This window comes from Callospermophilus lateralis, chromosome 2 (genome assembly GCF_048772815.1).
Source record: "Callospermophilus lateralis isolate mCalLat2 chromosome 2, mCalLat2.hap1, whole genome shotgun sequence".
Taxonomy (NCBI): domain Eukaryota; kingdom Metazoa; phylum Chordata; class Mammalia; order Rodentia; family Sciuridae; genus Callospermophilus; species Callospermophilus lateralis.
The window spans coordinates 50,096,521-50,112,724 of NC_135306.1; the positions used below are offsets into that span (position 1 = coordinate 50,096,521).

The window sequence follows — 16,204 nt, forward strand, 5'->3', positions numbered from 1 at the left end:
AAATATAAAAAACTAGAAATTGACATTTTTCTTCAAATAGAAACCACCTTTGTTTTCTTTACACTTCCTATTTTTCTTTTTTTTATATTTTAAATTTTCATATATTTGTTCTTTTTAGTTATACAAAACAGTAGAATGTATTCTGACTAGTCATACAACATCCCATTTTTGTGGTTGTACATGATGTGGAGTTACAATGGTCATGTATTCATACATGAACATAGGAAAGTTATGTCCAATTCATAATTCATCCTACTGACTTTTCCATTCCCATCCTCCCTCCCTTCCCCCCAACCCTCCTTCCATACTTCCTATTTTTCTTTGCAACCTGATTACATTGAACTATTACTGGACTGGTTAATTTTCAAAGGGGCTTTCTTTGAAGGATATTGCTCTTTAGAGTGCAAATTCTCTATCAGCAATTTTGTTCTAAAAGTAGAATACTGTACTTACAGCTACAACAGCTTCAGCTACCCCAGTCAACACAGCTGGCCTAAGAGAATGCAGCAGAATCTTACTCTCAAGTAAAACCAAGAGCAGCAGTGTCGCACAATTCTCAGGACCCAGATTCATCAGCAACGTACTAAAGTTGGCTCCACTAGAAAAAAAAGACAGAAAGAAAAGGTTATGAACTACTTCGATAAAACATATTATAATCTCCTTATTAAATCATTTCCTAAGAGAATGGGGCAGGGGAGTACTGGGAATTGAAATTGAACCAATGATTATTATGTGCTTGAATGAATGTCACAATGAATACCACACTATTTTGTATAATTATAATGCACCAATAAAAAACATAAATAAATAGGCCAGGCCCAATTGGGCATATCTGTAATCTGAGTGGCTTAGGAGGCTGGAGCAAGAGAATCACAAAATCAAAGCCAGCCTCAGCAATTTAGTGAAGCCCTAAGCAACTTAGTGAGACCCTGTCTCAAAGTAAAAAGGGCTGGGAATGTGGCTCTGTGGTAAAAGCACCCCTGAGTTCAATCTCTGGTACTACAATAAATAAATAATTTCCTGAATGTTAATAGATGGAGAACCTAGTATTAATTTCAAGTCTAGATTTGCTACTTTTAAAAAATAAAAAGTAGCAAATTTAATGAGCTAGTATAATGGGATGCTTTAAACTTTCTTTACAAAACAAAGGGGCTATTAATGGAGAAAGATTTTCATGAATTACAACCATTTGAGCTGAGTTCAAAAGAATGGAGGTAGCCAGACATGATGGCCCATGACTGTGATACCAGCCACTCCAAAGGTTCAGGCAGGAAAATCACAAATTCAAGGTCAGCTTCAGCAACTTAGTGAGACCCTGTCTTAAAAAATGGAAAGGGATGGGGGGATGGGGAGGTGGCTCAATGGTAAAGGACCTCTAGGTCCTTACAAAAGTACCACACACACACACACACACAAAAAAAAAAAAGAAAAAAAAAAAAATGGGGGAATGGAGAAAGATGACATATGGAAAGGCCCTGGGGCAAAATATAAATAAATAAAGTCAGTGTTTAAATCAAGGTATTGAATAGTAAGCAAGGGGATAAAAATAACATGAGATTAGGCTGAAACTGAAATGACACAATTATATTGGCATTCTCAAAAGGGCACACTGGCTGCAGGGTAGATAAAGAATGAAGATAAGAGTAAAAAGATTAATTAAGAAGTCAATCATGAAGGATAAGTAATCATGCTAGCCCAGACTAATGATGCATATGAAAAGAAACAAATAGATAGGAGATACTTAGGATGCTAAAATCTCTTCACTTTGAACATTTAGTTATGACTTGGATATGGGAATGGGAGATAAAAGGGAAAAAGGAAGTATTTCCTACATCTAATCTTGCAACTCTCTGAAGTATTACCATTTTAAAATACCACCATTACCTACCCAGGTACCAAAGACAGAAACATTAAGGTTAGCTAGGATAACAGCACACACCTGTAATCCCAGGGACTCAGTAGCCTATGGAAGGAGGATCACAAGTTCAAAGACAACCTTATCAAGACCCTCAGCAACTTAGCAAGACCCTGTCTCAAAAATAAAAAATAAAATGAGATGGGGATGTGACTTAGTGGTAAAGTGCCTCTGGGTTCAATTCCTGATACAAAAAAAAAAAAAAAAAATCAAAGCTATCCTTACCTATTTTTAAAATAATAATTAACGTTGTTATCCTAAACCCTAAATATTTTAAAGTATTCTGCTCCGAATAAAGAAATATATCATTTTAAATATCATTAATTGGGCTGGGGGTGTGCAGCTCAGCAGTAAAGCACTCTGCTACCATGCACAAGGCCCTGGATTCAATCTCTAGCAACTCAATAAACAAACAAACAAACAAACATATAAATACCATTAATATTACCTTAGTGGTAAAGGTGTAGAAACTGGCTGTGATAATATTAATGCATCATGGACTGACAGCTTGAAAAAAAAAGAAAAATAAATTAACCAAACCCATTTTGAAATCTAAATATTTAGATCAGGTAAAATGGAAAATAGTTCAATACACAAACATATTTTTTTAAAATATAATAAGATATAAACTGACAGCTGTATTTATTCAGAGGTATTACATAAGTTCTTTTTAACTAAATTGTTAATTTGAGCTTTAATTTAGTTAACTGGTTAAAAAGCAGTTACTTAAAAATTTGGGAATAACTCCTTTATATAAAAGACTCAGATTTATTTACTCAACAAACTGGTAAGCATTTTGTATTTGCTTCATGTATATTAATATTTGAACTAAAATATTTACTAAATTAGTAAAATGTTTACTAATTTAGTAAAAATATTTACTAAAATAATACACTCAAGATCAACAGTATCTGTCTTAATCCTACCATATATATAATGTTAACAATATTTAGGGAAAAAATTATTTAAAAGCTTGCCTCTACAGACCAGTGCTACTCAACTGCTATATGCAAACTACTACTGTCCAGGAAAAGATAAAATAAATAAATAAATATATATATATAAATCTTTAGCAACTTTTAGGGCACTCTGATCCTGCTCCCTCATTCAAGCAATGGAATAACATCTATGGACAGGACACACACCTGTCTATTTCTATCCTGATCTCTTACAGCAAGATGCATGTGTTACAAGCTATATAACTACCTAGGTTGGCCACTTATTAGAAAGGAAAAGAAACCAGCCTTGAGCATAGATAGATTAAAAAGCACTATTACAGATTGTTTCAGTTCCCTGCTTCAACCATGGTTCAATACATTTTAAACATTTATCCATCACTCTAAAATTAGGAACAAAATCGTAATTCTGGGTTTTATAGTATTAAATTTAGCTACATAAAGGCCATGTTTGGACCAATGATGACAATGTCCTGAACCAAAAATTATAATTATTCCAATTCTGCATACTTAGGATCTAAAAAAAAAAAAAAAAGCCCCTAAGGAAAAATGGTCAGGAAAGCTATTAAATAATAGAAATTGAACTTCATGAATGCATTGCTTCACTTCATACTCAAAGGGTCATGGGATCTACTCTACAATGACTAGAATGGCATATGCAGAGCTCTCTCAAAATGTATTTCTTTTTAATTACCTGTACAAGGATTCTTGGTCTTTGTGGTGAAGGAAAAGGGATGTTTTGCATAAAATGTGAAATATGCCTGGAAAAGAATTTGAAATAAAGATTATAATTACTTTTCTAAACTGCTTCATAGATTTTAACAAATCTTAACTATCTCCATACCTCATCTCAGACATGACAAGGCTATTAATTTAAAACTTAGGCTAAGAAAATAAATTTGGGGGCCAGGCACAGTGGCGGACACCTGTAAGTAATCCCAGATACTCAAAGACTGAGGTGGAAGAATAAGAGGTTCAAGGTAAGCCTGGGCAACTTAGTAAGACCTTGTCTCAGAATAAAAAGTTTTTAAGAAGTAGAAAGGTAGAGGTGTAATTCAGTGATAGAGCATCTCTGGATTCAATCCCTAGTAATGCAAAACAAAAAAAAAAATTGTTTTTTTCTTTTTTTACGTTGTATACTGGAGATTGAACCCAGGACCTTACACATGCTAGGCAGGCATGCATGCTAACCCTGAGCTACATTCCCAGCCCCAAAGAAATTTCCTTAATGTAAGTAAATGTCCATTAAAACTCTGAAATGCGCGATGTACTTTCTGATACAAAGTCCATATTAATATCTCCTATTATTACCAGGAAAATATAAATTAAAAAAAAAAATAGTTCTCCGCTGGGGATATAGCTCAGTTGGTAGAGTGCTTGCCTCTCATGCACAAGGCCCTGGGTTCAATCCCCAGCACCAAACACAGAAAAAAAGTAGTTCTCATGGGGCTAGGGATATAGCTCAGTGGTAGAACACATGCATGCAGAAAGCCCTGGATTCAATCCCCCCACTGGGGGGCAAAAAGAGGAGCAACTCTATATCTATTTTTCTGCTTACAAAAGATTTCCATGAAAAGAGAACTATAAATTAAAGGAAAATTATCAACAATTCTGATGCTAAAACCCAAACTTTACATTTAACAAAACTTACCTTTACTAATTTCTATATCTGTTTAGAAAAATTTTATACTTAGAACTTAAATTGGCCACTTTAATATAGAGGGTGCCCTTATGTGTGTCTTGGTTATTAGAGAATGAAAAGAAAACCACAACACAATCTATGAGTTGCTTCCTCGGGTACATTCTCAGAAAGATTCATATTTGGGCATTTTTAACTGTCACTCTTCAATTTTAAATTACATTCAATGACTCAGGTGAAGAAGAGAGTTATGTAAAAACTAGGGTAACTGTGACTCTCCTTCCCTTTCAATTTTGCTGCTAAAGCTGGATTAACAATGAAACATATTCATATACATTCAGTTTTTCCACCAGACTTCAATCTAATCATTATACATACTTTTCAATGGGAAGAGGATGTGGTCCAGACACAGAAAGTTTGTAGATAAACATAAGAAACTTTCTAAAAGCATCAAAAAAAGGCCAGTGTGACAGTAAACAAATGCATTTGTTTGAATTGATGGATTTAGAGATCACTTTTCTCTCCACAGGCGTCAACAAGCCCAGCTGCATAAGCTGTTTCTCCGTTAGAAGTTCCCGAGAATATGGTTCGTAAAACTGGATGGCAGCTCCATATACCTAGAGTAACAGAATTGTTATAAGAGTTGAGTTTATTTTTTTTAATTAATTTCTTTTTCTCTTATGAAATAAGAAATATTTGCTGGGAGTGCAAATGAAAAAAAAAAAAACATCTCACTCAAAATTCCATCCCAAAGATAACCAAATTTTGATGTAAATTCCTTTAATTTTTTTCCACTATATTTATATATTCAAGCACATACAGTATACAAAAGTGGACAATAACCTCTTATGTTTTCATTTTAAACCACACAGTGAAATTTTTACCTACCACTTACGCTAGAGAATATACCCGAATGACCACAGTCAAGTTGCATTTGTGTTTTTTTTTTTTTTGTACTATGGTAAAATATACTTAACAAAATTTAACCCTTCAATTATTTTTAAGTGTACAATTCAGTGGAATGAACCTTCACAGTGTTATACAACCATTACCACTGTCCACTTTCAGAATTTTTTTATCACTTCAAAGGGAAGCTATGTATCCCTTCACAGAAATTTACCATTCCCTCACCCCCATCCCAAGTCCCTGGTAACTTCTATTCTACTTTTTGTATCTATGAATTTTCCTATTTTAACGTGCTTTCTACAAGTGAAATCATATAGTGTTTGTCCTTTTTGTGTCTGCATTATTTTGCTTAGCATGTTTTCAAAGTTCTTCTATGTTGCAGCATATATCCCAGTTTTACTCCCTTTAAAGGCTAAATAATATTCTATTGTGCATGTATACCTCATTTTGTTTATCCATCCAAATACGGGAATTGGGTTGTTTCTACCTTTTGACTACTGTGATTAATGCTGCTGTGAGTGCTGAAGTACAAGTTCTGAGTCCCTACTTTCAATTATTTTGGGTGTATACCTAGGAATGAAACTGCTGGACTGATGATAATTCTGTTTACTCTTTGGAGGAAATGCCACACTGTTTCTACAGCAGCAGCACCATTTTATATTCCCATTAGCAAAGTTCAAGGATTCCAATTTCTTCATTTTTTTTTTTTTTTTTTTTGGTAATAGGGATTAAACCCAGGGCATTCTGGCAACACTGAACTATATCACTAGCCCTTTTTATTATTTATTTTGAAACTGGGTTTCACTAAATTGCTGAGACTGGCCTCAAACCCACAATTCTCCTGCCTCAGCCTCCAGAATAGATGGCATTACAGGTGTATACCACCACTCCTAGCCATTTTGAGATAGGGTCTCATAAGTTGCCTGGGCTGGCCTCAAACCTGAATCCTCCTGCCTCAGACTTTTGAAATATCTAGGATTACAGCCTTGTACCAACACAGTAGATTTTATGGTTTTTAACAGCCATCCTAATGGCTGTAAAGTGTTATCTCACTATTGTTTTCATTGCATTTCCCTAATGCATAGAGATATTGAACATCTTTTATCTTACTGCTATTTGTACTTCTTTGGAGAAATATCAACTTAAGTCCTTGGGCCATTTTTAAATTGGGTTATTCAGTTTTTGTTACAGGAGGTTTTTATATAATATATTCTGGATATAAATATCCTATCAGTTGGGAATGGAGCTCAGTGGTACAGGGACTACTTAGTATTTTCCAGGCCCTGGTTCGATCTTAAAACCATAATACAAAACAAAACAAACAACGATCTTCTCAGATATGTAATCTGCAAAAATTTTCTCCCTTTTCACTCTCTTGATAGTGTTCCTAGATGGGAAAAAAGTATTATTAATTTTGCTGAAGTCCAATTTATCCACTTTTTCTTTTGCCCTAATTTTGCTTTTCATGCCATAATAGATATCACCAGCAAAACCAGTATCATTAAGATTTTTCCCTATGCTTTCTTCTAAAGAGTTTATACTTACAGTTCTCAAGTTGAGGTCGTTGATATATTTGAGTTTTGTATATCTGTATGTGTGTATTTGTTCTATTGTTCATTTCTTGACCTTTTGTGATGCTGGGGTTTGAACCCAGGGGCTTGCACATGCTAGGCAAGGGCTTTATCACTTTAGCCTTGGGTTAAATTTTATATATCATATATGTATGCACATGTAATGCACACACACATACACACACACACACACACACACACACACACACACACACGTCAATTACATCTACACTTTTTACAGTCCCTGTATCCCTGTATCTTTTAACCTAAGGGCCCTTAGATGGTTTTAATTACTTTCTTTTCTAAGATCATTTGGTCAAGCACCTATTGGCATCTTTGTTATTAAACAAAGTACCTCTATTTTTTCACCTCTATCTACTACAATCTACCTTCTATTTCCATTAAAACAATTCTAATCAAGATCCCAATGACTTTCAGGGCTTAAATTTTTTTGATCTCTCTATAACAAAGTACAGCTAACATTCCTCTGTTTTGAAACTATAATCTTTAGGTATTTTGGGGGTGGAGGGAGTACCTGGGAATGAACTCAGGGGCACTCAACCACTGGGCCACATCCCCAATCCAATTTTTTGTATTTTATTAAAGACACAGTCTCACTGAGTTGCTTAGCGCCTTGCTGTTGCTGAGGCTGGCTTTGAACTCATGATCCTTCTGTCTCAGCCTTCCGAGCTTCTGGGATTATAGGCATGCACCACTGTGCTTGGCTTCTTTTAGTATCTTTGTGGCCTCTTTTTTCGATCCAACACTACATTCAATTCTATTACCCAACACTTAAATACTGGCACTCCCCAAGGTTTTAATTTTATTTGGAAATTTCATCCTTTGAAGGTTTTGATGTTTTTGTTTTCTGGGTTTTTTTTTTTTTTTTTTTTTTTTTTTTGGTACTGGGGATTAAACCCAGGGGCACTAAATCCCTAGCCCGTTTTATTTTTTCTTTTGAGATAGGGACTGAGGCTGGCCTTCAACTTGGGATCCTCATGCCTTACCCTCCCTGGTAGCTAAGATTACAAGCATGCACTAACATACCCAACTTCAGGAATTTAACAGTTGAACTAACAAAACACAAACCTTTATCTCTACTTTCTTAACTCCAAACTTCTTTTTCTAAATAACATGACAATACCTGTACCTGAAAGTCCCATAGGCAACATAAAACATTTTCAAAAGTGAATTCATTGCATACACACTTTTTCCAGTGTTTCCAATCTCACTCAGTGACAGCATATTACCCAGTCCCAAGTTACCCAGTCTTTAAGCTAGAAACTTTCAACTCCATGTTGACTCACCACATCTCAAAGTAAGCACTGCAACAATTCACAATAGCTAAACTGTGGAACCAACCTAGATGCCCTTCAATAGATGAGTGGATAAAAAAAAAAAAAAAAAATGTGGCATATATACATAATGGAATATTACTCAGCAATAAAATCATGGCATTTGCAGGTAAATGGTTGGAGTTAGACATAATGCTAAGTGAAATTAGCCAATCCCAAAAAACCAAATGCCAAATGTTTTCTTTGATATAAGGAGGTTGATTCATAGTGGGATAGGGAGGGGGAGCATGAGAGGAATAGACCAACTCTATATAGGGCAGGGGGTTTGGAGGGGAAGGGAGGGGGCATGGGATTATTAATGATGATGGAATGTGATGATCATTACTATCCAAAGTACAGGTATGAAGACACAAATTGGTGTAAATATACTATGTATACAAACAGAGATATAAAAAATTGTGCTGTAAATACGTAATAAGAATTATAATGCATTCTGCTGTCATATATAAACTTTTAAAATTTCCAAAAAAAAAAAAAACAAGCACTGCAGTGGTCTCAGCGAGGAGTATTTTAGTGGCCATAGACCTGCTGAGTTAATAATTTGATCCTTCAAAAGTTCCCCATTACAGGTGATACATCCCAGTCCATGTGACTGGCATAATGTTCTCAATTCCTATTTAATAATACAGAACTATATACAGTATGAGGCATAGGTATTATTTCATTATTTTGTATCTTTGTACATACTGTTATACTTTGGTGCTTCCTCCTGATCTATTCTTCAAAATACTGCTAAGATATTTTGTGAATACTTTGTAAAGCATTTCTAACATCGTACCCATCCCCTCCTCCAAACCAATCAGTCCTTCTCTCTATACTTCATAAATCTTATTAGTAATTGACCATGTAATCACATGGGGCACTGTGGCACATACCTATAATCCCAGAGGCTCATGAAACTGAGGAGGAGGATCACAGAGTTCAAAGTCAACCTCAGCAATTTATGCTTGCTTTCTTTTCTTTTCTTTTTAAGACAAAGATGCCTTTTTATTTTTTAGTGTCTTTATTTTTATTTATTTATTTCTTTAATGTGGTGCTTGAGGATTGAACCCAGGGCCTCACGCATGTGAGGCAAGTGCACTCCACCTCTGAGCTAGCCCCAACTTTGCTTTCTTTATAAGAAAAAAAAAAAAAGGAAAGAAAAAGCTGGAGATGTGGCTCAGTGGTTAAGCGCCCCTAGTTCAATCCCTGGTAACAAAAAAAAGAAAGCATATAATCACATTGCCTCACTTGGGCACAGAGCATTGGACTTGACCACCTATGGACTGGACTGGACCTCTGAAATCAGGAGCCACAAATAAATGTTCCCTGCTCTAAATTATTCTTGTCACAGCAACACAAAACTGAGGGTCTCACTAAATTGCTGATGCTGACCTCGAAATTGTGATCCTCCTGCCTCAGTCTCCCAAGTTAACAAGGATTACAGGCATGAACTACCCTCACCCAGCCAGATAACTCTTAGGTATTTAAAGATTTTTAAATTTTCAGTTATATTAACAACTTTCAATGAGAAACATAAATGATCATTAAGCTAACAAGTTAATTTAGTTATAGGTAATGCAGTTAACACAGCACTGATCTTTATATTATGAGAGATATTTTATCTTTAATATAAAGGTTATAAAGTTACAGCATGAGACCACATATAAATTCTGCTGATCCACATGAGTCATCTGTGGTGAGATATGTTTTTTCAATAAAATTGCTTCTTTATCAACTTTCCTAAAAAAGTTTTCAATTTCCACTGTTATCTGCTTTTTTTAATATTTATTTTTTAGTTATAGGTGGACACAATATCTTTATTTTATTTTTATGGGGTGCTGAGGATCAAATCCAGTGACTCACGCATGGTAGATGAGTGCTCTACCTCTAAGCCACAACCCCAGCTGTTATCTGTTTTTTTATTGGCCACACACCTCTCTCTCTCTCTCTCTCTCTCTCTCTCTCTCTCTCTCTCTCTCTCTCTCTCTCTCTTTGGTAGTACTGTGGATTGAACCCAGTGGTTCTCTACCACTGAGCAATATCCCCCGCCACCTCTCCCCAACTTTTTTTTACTTGGAAACAGGATCTTACTAAGTTGCTGAGGTTGACCTCAAATTTAATATCATCCTGCCTCAGTCTCCAGAGTCACTGGGATCACAGGCAAGCACCACGGCACACAGCCTCCTTTATTTTAATCTATCATTTTATGTCAATATTACTGATTTATGCAACACATATTTTATATAAGACAATATCCTGTTTCCTTGCTCTTCTGTCTTTGGTGTACTAGTTTTAGATATAGTTTTTAAAATATTATATATTTATGTATTAGTTTATATATAGTTTTACTATCATAAAGGAGTGAGTTTACTTATTTATTAATTTTTCTGCTAAAAATTCAAAGTGTACCTTTAAAGACAACTTTCCATCAACTTTGGAAAACTCTCAACCAACAGCTCTTAAAGTGTTGCCTTTTTCTTTTCTAGTCTCTCCTTTTGCAACTCATTAAATACTTACTGAACTTTCTGATTCTCTCTGCCACATCATCAAATTCCTTTTATGTTTTACTGTTTTATTGTGCCACATTTAAAAACATCTATATTCCATATCACTAATTCTTCCTTTAGTTATGTCTGATCTGTTGTTTAATCCATTCACTAACTTTTGCTTTTAGGGCTTTTTTTTTTTTTTTCTTTTTCTTTTTGCTGTACTGGAGACTGAACTCAGTGACACTATATCATTGAGCTACATCCCCAACCCTTCTTATTTTTTGAATGGTTTCTCCAGAAAGCCTCAGAAACTCCAGGGGTATTAGCATGGACATTACATGAGGGTACTTACATTGGGCATTATAACATACATTTAAATGTTTGTGGTTTTTTTTTTTTTTTTTTTTTTTTTTTGTACAGGGGATTGAACTCACTTGATCACTGAGTCACATCCCCAGCCCTATTTTGTATTTTATTTAGAGACAGGGTCTCACTGAATTGCTTAGCGCCTCGCTTTTTCTGAAGCTGGCTTTGAACTCTCCATCCTCCATCCTCAGCCTCCCAAGCTGCTGGGATTACAGGTGAGCCCCACCGCATCCAGCAATTTAAATGTCTTTTGTTTAAATAATGCTAATATCCAAAGCTTACATCATATTAACCACTAGAATAAGAAAAATGAACAAAATAGAGTTCATCAACAAGACAAAAATATACCTTTTCAGCTGAAGAACCTGTCAGGACAAAAGTTGAAAAAACTGGAAGTGGATATTTGGTTTGAGGATCCCAACATTCAATAGTGGCTCCCATAGGAAGGCAGAAAAGAGGTACAGATTCTGAGAGTGGAAAGGATTCATAGTCATCTTCTGGATACCTAAAAATTAAACCTTTTGGGAAAAGGAGGTAATGATGAATTTTCTTTGAAAGTCACTTTTCAATAAACTATATATAATATGTATTAACAGGATATTTTAATACAAAATTTCATGGAAATATCTATGAAATTTCAAAATCAATTTGGGGGATGGGGGTAACTGGGAAAACTCTCAACCAACAGCTGAATCCAGGAGTACTTAACAACTAAGCCATGTACCCAGCCCTTTTTTATTTTTTATTTTGAGACAGGGTCTCACTAGGTTGTTTAGGGCCTCACTAATTTGCTGAGGCTGGCCTTGAATTTAGAATCCTCTGCCTCAGCCTCCCAAGCCACTGGGATTACAGGCATGCACCACCACACCCAGCTCAAAATCCATTTTTCTCTTGCTATGACAGAAATTAAAATAAGCTAACAAATTTACCCTTTAAATTTTACCCATGGACTTATAGTAAATTATAACATGCAAATGTATTAAATATACTAGTCAAGACTTTTCAATCTTAATCACAATCGTAAACGTGTTTTTTTCTACATACATCAACACCTTGTGAAAAAATGGTAAGAAAGTTACAGGAAAATTTACTATTTCAGTTAGTCTTCAGAAAAAAATTCAGGGAAGGTACAAGTGTTATGAAATAATGCCAAGGCAACAGAAATTATCATAGCTCCTACACTTATGAGGGAGAAGCAGTGCAAAAGGCATGCAACATGAAAAGTAAACAAAACAGAAACCCCTGACACTGAGTACAGAGTATGTGAGACCCAGAAAGCAGGAGCAGGGAGCACTGAGAGAACCAAACAAAGTAGCTACATGGCATCATTAATTAGCCTCTAATTTAACAACTTCTAAGTTAAAACTCTGAAAATCACTACCAGACTTTTGAGTTCATATCCAGTCTCCAAAACTCTGTATTCTAAAATAAATGTCCCTGATATCAAGTATCTAAATACTTTCACAGTTTCTTTCAACAATTTTTTTGGGGGGGAGGGGGTACTAGGGATTGAACCCAGAGGCACTTTACCATTGAGCTACATCCTCAGCCCTTTTTATTTTATTTTTTTTTATTTTGAGACAGGGTCTTACTAAGTTGCTCAGGGTCTTGCTAAATTGCCAAGGCTAGCCTAAACCTTACAATCCACCTGCCTCAGCCTCCCAAGTTGCTGGTTTATAGGCATGTACCACCATACCCAGCTAGTGATTTTGTTTGTTTGTTGTTTTTTAAGTGAAACCCTCTCCCCACAAAAAAAGAAAAAACATTCTAGGGAATTATGTACAATCAACACATTACAACAATCATTAGCAGTTACATATTTTAAGATCACACTGAATTTTACAGTTGTTGCCTTTATTTTTATAGTATCAATTAAATTGTTTGATTCATTAGTATGAATGTTTTTATGAGGACAATCAAGTTTTCAGATATGGATTTGCCTGACACCCCTGAAGTAGACTCTATTTCAAAAACTGTGCATGATCAAAAAGTAATTAGCACTGCTTCTTTTCACAAAGAAGTATTCCAGTAGTTCTTCTATTTACAACTGGAGCATACCTGTATTTTCAGTTTTTATCCCACCATACCAGTGGGATGAAGAGGTCACACTTAAATCTTTACAGCCCTTGACACTTTACTGTGCAGTAAGAATGTGGCGATAGATTTCTCAAAAACTTCATGGCAGAAAAGTTTCTCAGGCCCTCCTCTCCTCCATATAGCTGATTCTTTGCAACAAGAAAGGAAGCAAGTCCACTTTTCATGGCAAGTAACATGTGGTTTCAAATAAGACACACAAAGATAAGAGAAGGAAATATAAGAAGTAAAGATGCAGTTTGACACCTTCCTGATTGCCAAAATATAAAAGGTCAGAGAGTAAGCAGTTTCCCATTAAATTGTTAACTCTATTAGTATAGACTGAAAGCTTTAATATTTATTCCACATAATGCTTGCTATAAAAAAAAAAAGTTTAAACTTAATTAGCATATTTTGTGTGGGAGAGGAGCATTATCTTGTGGTACGTAATGCATTTAAGAAATTTTATATGCTAAAATTATAGGTAATTCAATTTTATGAATAGATCAATTCCACAAACTACATAAGGGGATATACTTTGTCTCTTCTACCCAAATGTTTTTTGCACCTGTAACTATAATAATAGAGACAAATCTTCAATTCACTTACCAGCTTTATATGCTATTGCATTTGAAGCAGGCACAGACTTCTTGTAACATAGAAATACACTGGAACCCCACTGTAAAACATGAATAAGTTTTACAAAAGACACACACAAAAAAAGTGAACAGAAACTGATTTTCTTGAATCTAAAGATTCAAAATCTAAAAACTTTGGTTAGTTAGAAGAGTCAATTTAAAACCTATGTTTATAGGGAAAGGGATACAGCTCAGTGGTAGAATACATGCTTAGAATGTGTGAGGTCCTGGATTCAATACTCAATACCAATAAACAAATCTTTTTTTTTTTTTTATAAATGTGTTTATTGAGTAGACTAAATAGCATAAAACATAGCAAAAGTCTAGAGACAAAACTAAAAAAAAAAGGAGTAAAAACAGTGCAATTACACAAAGTTTACAATTCTGCAATGATTCAGAGACTGTCTCCACTTCAAAGAGACAGCACGAAGTGAAGTAGGTATTAAAACCCAAGCTAGGCAAGACTTGGGTCAATGGATGTTATGAGGATATCACTTCCCATCTTAACAGTCAAATGCACATCATTTCTGCCCATATCACATTAAGCCAATATTAAATGACCTGTAACTTTTTTTCAAAATAAATCTGACCTGAACAAAATTGACCAAACTATATTATGTACATATTTACATACATATATATATGTAAAAATGAATCCCACTATATAATTATAATGCACCAAAAAAATTAAAACACACAAAAATAATTTCTTTAAAAAATGCTAACAGTTAATTTTAGTATTATAAAACTATAAATCAAATGTATATGTAGCCAGGAATGGTGGCACACACCTATTATTCCAGCAACTCAGGAGGCTAAGGTAAGAGGATCTCAGATATAAAGTCAGCCTTTGCAACTTAGCAAGAACCTGTCTCAAAAATAAAAAAGGGCTGGGAGTGTAACTCAGAACATCTCTAGGTTAAATCCCCAACACCACCAAAAAAAGTGGGTGGGAGGAATGTGTGCATCCAATTTTCTTCTTCACTCGAGTCGAGTCCTTTTAAAAAACAAATATGTTGCTGGGCACAAAGGCGCATGCCTATAATCCCAGTGAATCGAGAAGCTGTGGCAGGAGGACTGCAAGTTTGAGGCCAGCCTCAGCAATTTAGCAAGATCCTGTCTCAAAATAATAAAAAAGGCTGGGAATGTAGCTCAGTGGTAAAGTGCTGCAGGGTTAAATCTCCAGTACTAAATGAATAAGTAAGTAAAGTAAATTATCCAAACCACAATGGCACACATCTATAATCCCAGCAACTCAGGAGGCTGAGACAGGAAGACTGCAAGTATGACGACTGCAAGTACGACACCAGTCTTGGCAACCTAGTGAGACTCTGTCCCCAAATTTATAAGGGGGCAGGTGGGGGCAGTGGGTAGCTATGGATATTGCTCAGTGGTAGAGCATAGACAGGTAGGCAGACAGAAGACTCACAATATTTAAAATAAATAATGTAAAGGGATCTCTCACCCACTCTCTCTGAAATTTTTCTGTGAAGACAGGACTGAAACCCAAAAGCTAATAAAATCTCTGTATTAATGTAACACAGACAATACTAGAATTTACCCAAAAATAATCGTAAGTAAAAATCCCTGACTTAAAAGTATGCTTTTTTTCTGGATATTAATTCTGAATTTATTCTAAATTATCTAATAAAACATTATGATTATGAATTATAAAAATTAGAGAGTTGAAAAGAATAAAAACAGAATCATAAAAACATGAAAATAACTATGTACACCTAACAGTAAGAAGTTCAAAAAGTATCCCTTTTGGGTTTGTTTTCAAATGAAACTTTGAAAGTGAAATGACTACTCTTACCATTCCACAATTTAAGTTTTTGTCAACTTTGCAGAAGGTATGAGGAGGGGTTTCTCCTTTGCTGGTTACAATGACACAGATATCAGTAACTGCCAAGGAATTCTGGGGTCGAATTAGAGGAGCCCTTCGATAAGTGATAAAGATTCTTTGTGAAGTAGTTGAACTATTGTTGACATTGGCACAGCGACCATAGGGCGTGGCTTGGATCACTTCACATCCTGGAATAAGTCTTTCTTTCCCTTCATATATAACTCTGCATGGCAGGGTGGAGAGAGAGAGAGACAAAGATAGATTTCAGGTTAATGCTGGTTTTCTTTTTTTTTTTTGGAAACAAACAAAAATTTGATTTCTCCAATTGTTAGTCAAATCTTATTTTCAAAATAAAACTAAGATTATTGCTTTAGGAATTATAAATCTCTGAATTATTTTTCAAAATCTAGCATTTAAGAAGTATAAATAGGATTGAACAACTTAACTTTTATCATAAGATATATGAAA

At 35.0% G+C, this 16,204-nt stretch overlaps 1 protein-coding gene across 4 annotated transcripts in view; it reads right to left on the reverse strand.

Annotated features, from left to right (window-relative positions):
* The window catches only part of Dennd4c (DENN domain containing 4C), a 113,958-nt gene that overhangs the window by 75,474 nt on the left and 22,280 nt on the right, over window positions 1-16,204 (reverse strand). For all 4 annotated transcript variants that reach the window (XM_076845941.1, XM_076845939.1, XM_076845940.1 and 1 more), the window contains exons 3-9: window positions 15,707-15,959; window positions 13,862-13,931; window positions 11,528-11,697; window positions 4,889-5,127; window positions 3,566-3,632; window positions 2,364-2,422; window positions 454-598 (exon numbers count right to left, since the gene is read on the reverse strand). In XM_076845941.1, the coding sequence (XP_076702056.1) occupies window positions 454-598; window positions 2,364-2,422; window positions 3,566-3,632; window positions 4,889-5,127; window positions 11,528-11,697; window positions 13,862-13,931; window positions 15,707-15,959 (1,003 nt within the window). The remainder of the gene's footprint in view (window positions 1-453; window positions 599-2,363; window positions 2,423-3,565; window positions 3,633-4,888; window positions 5,128-11,527; window positions 11,698-13,861; window positions 13,932-15,706; window positions 15,960-16,204) is intronic.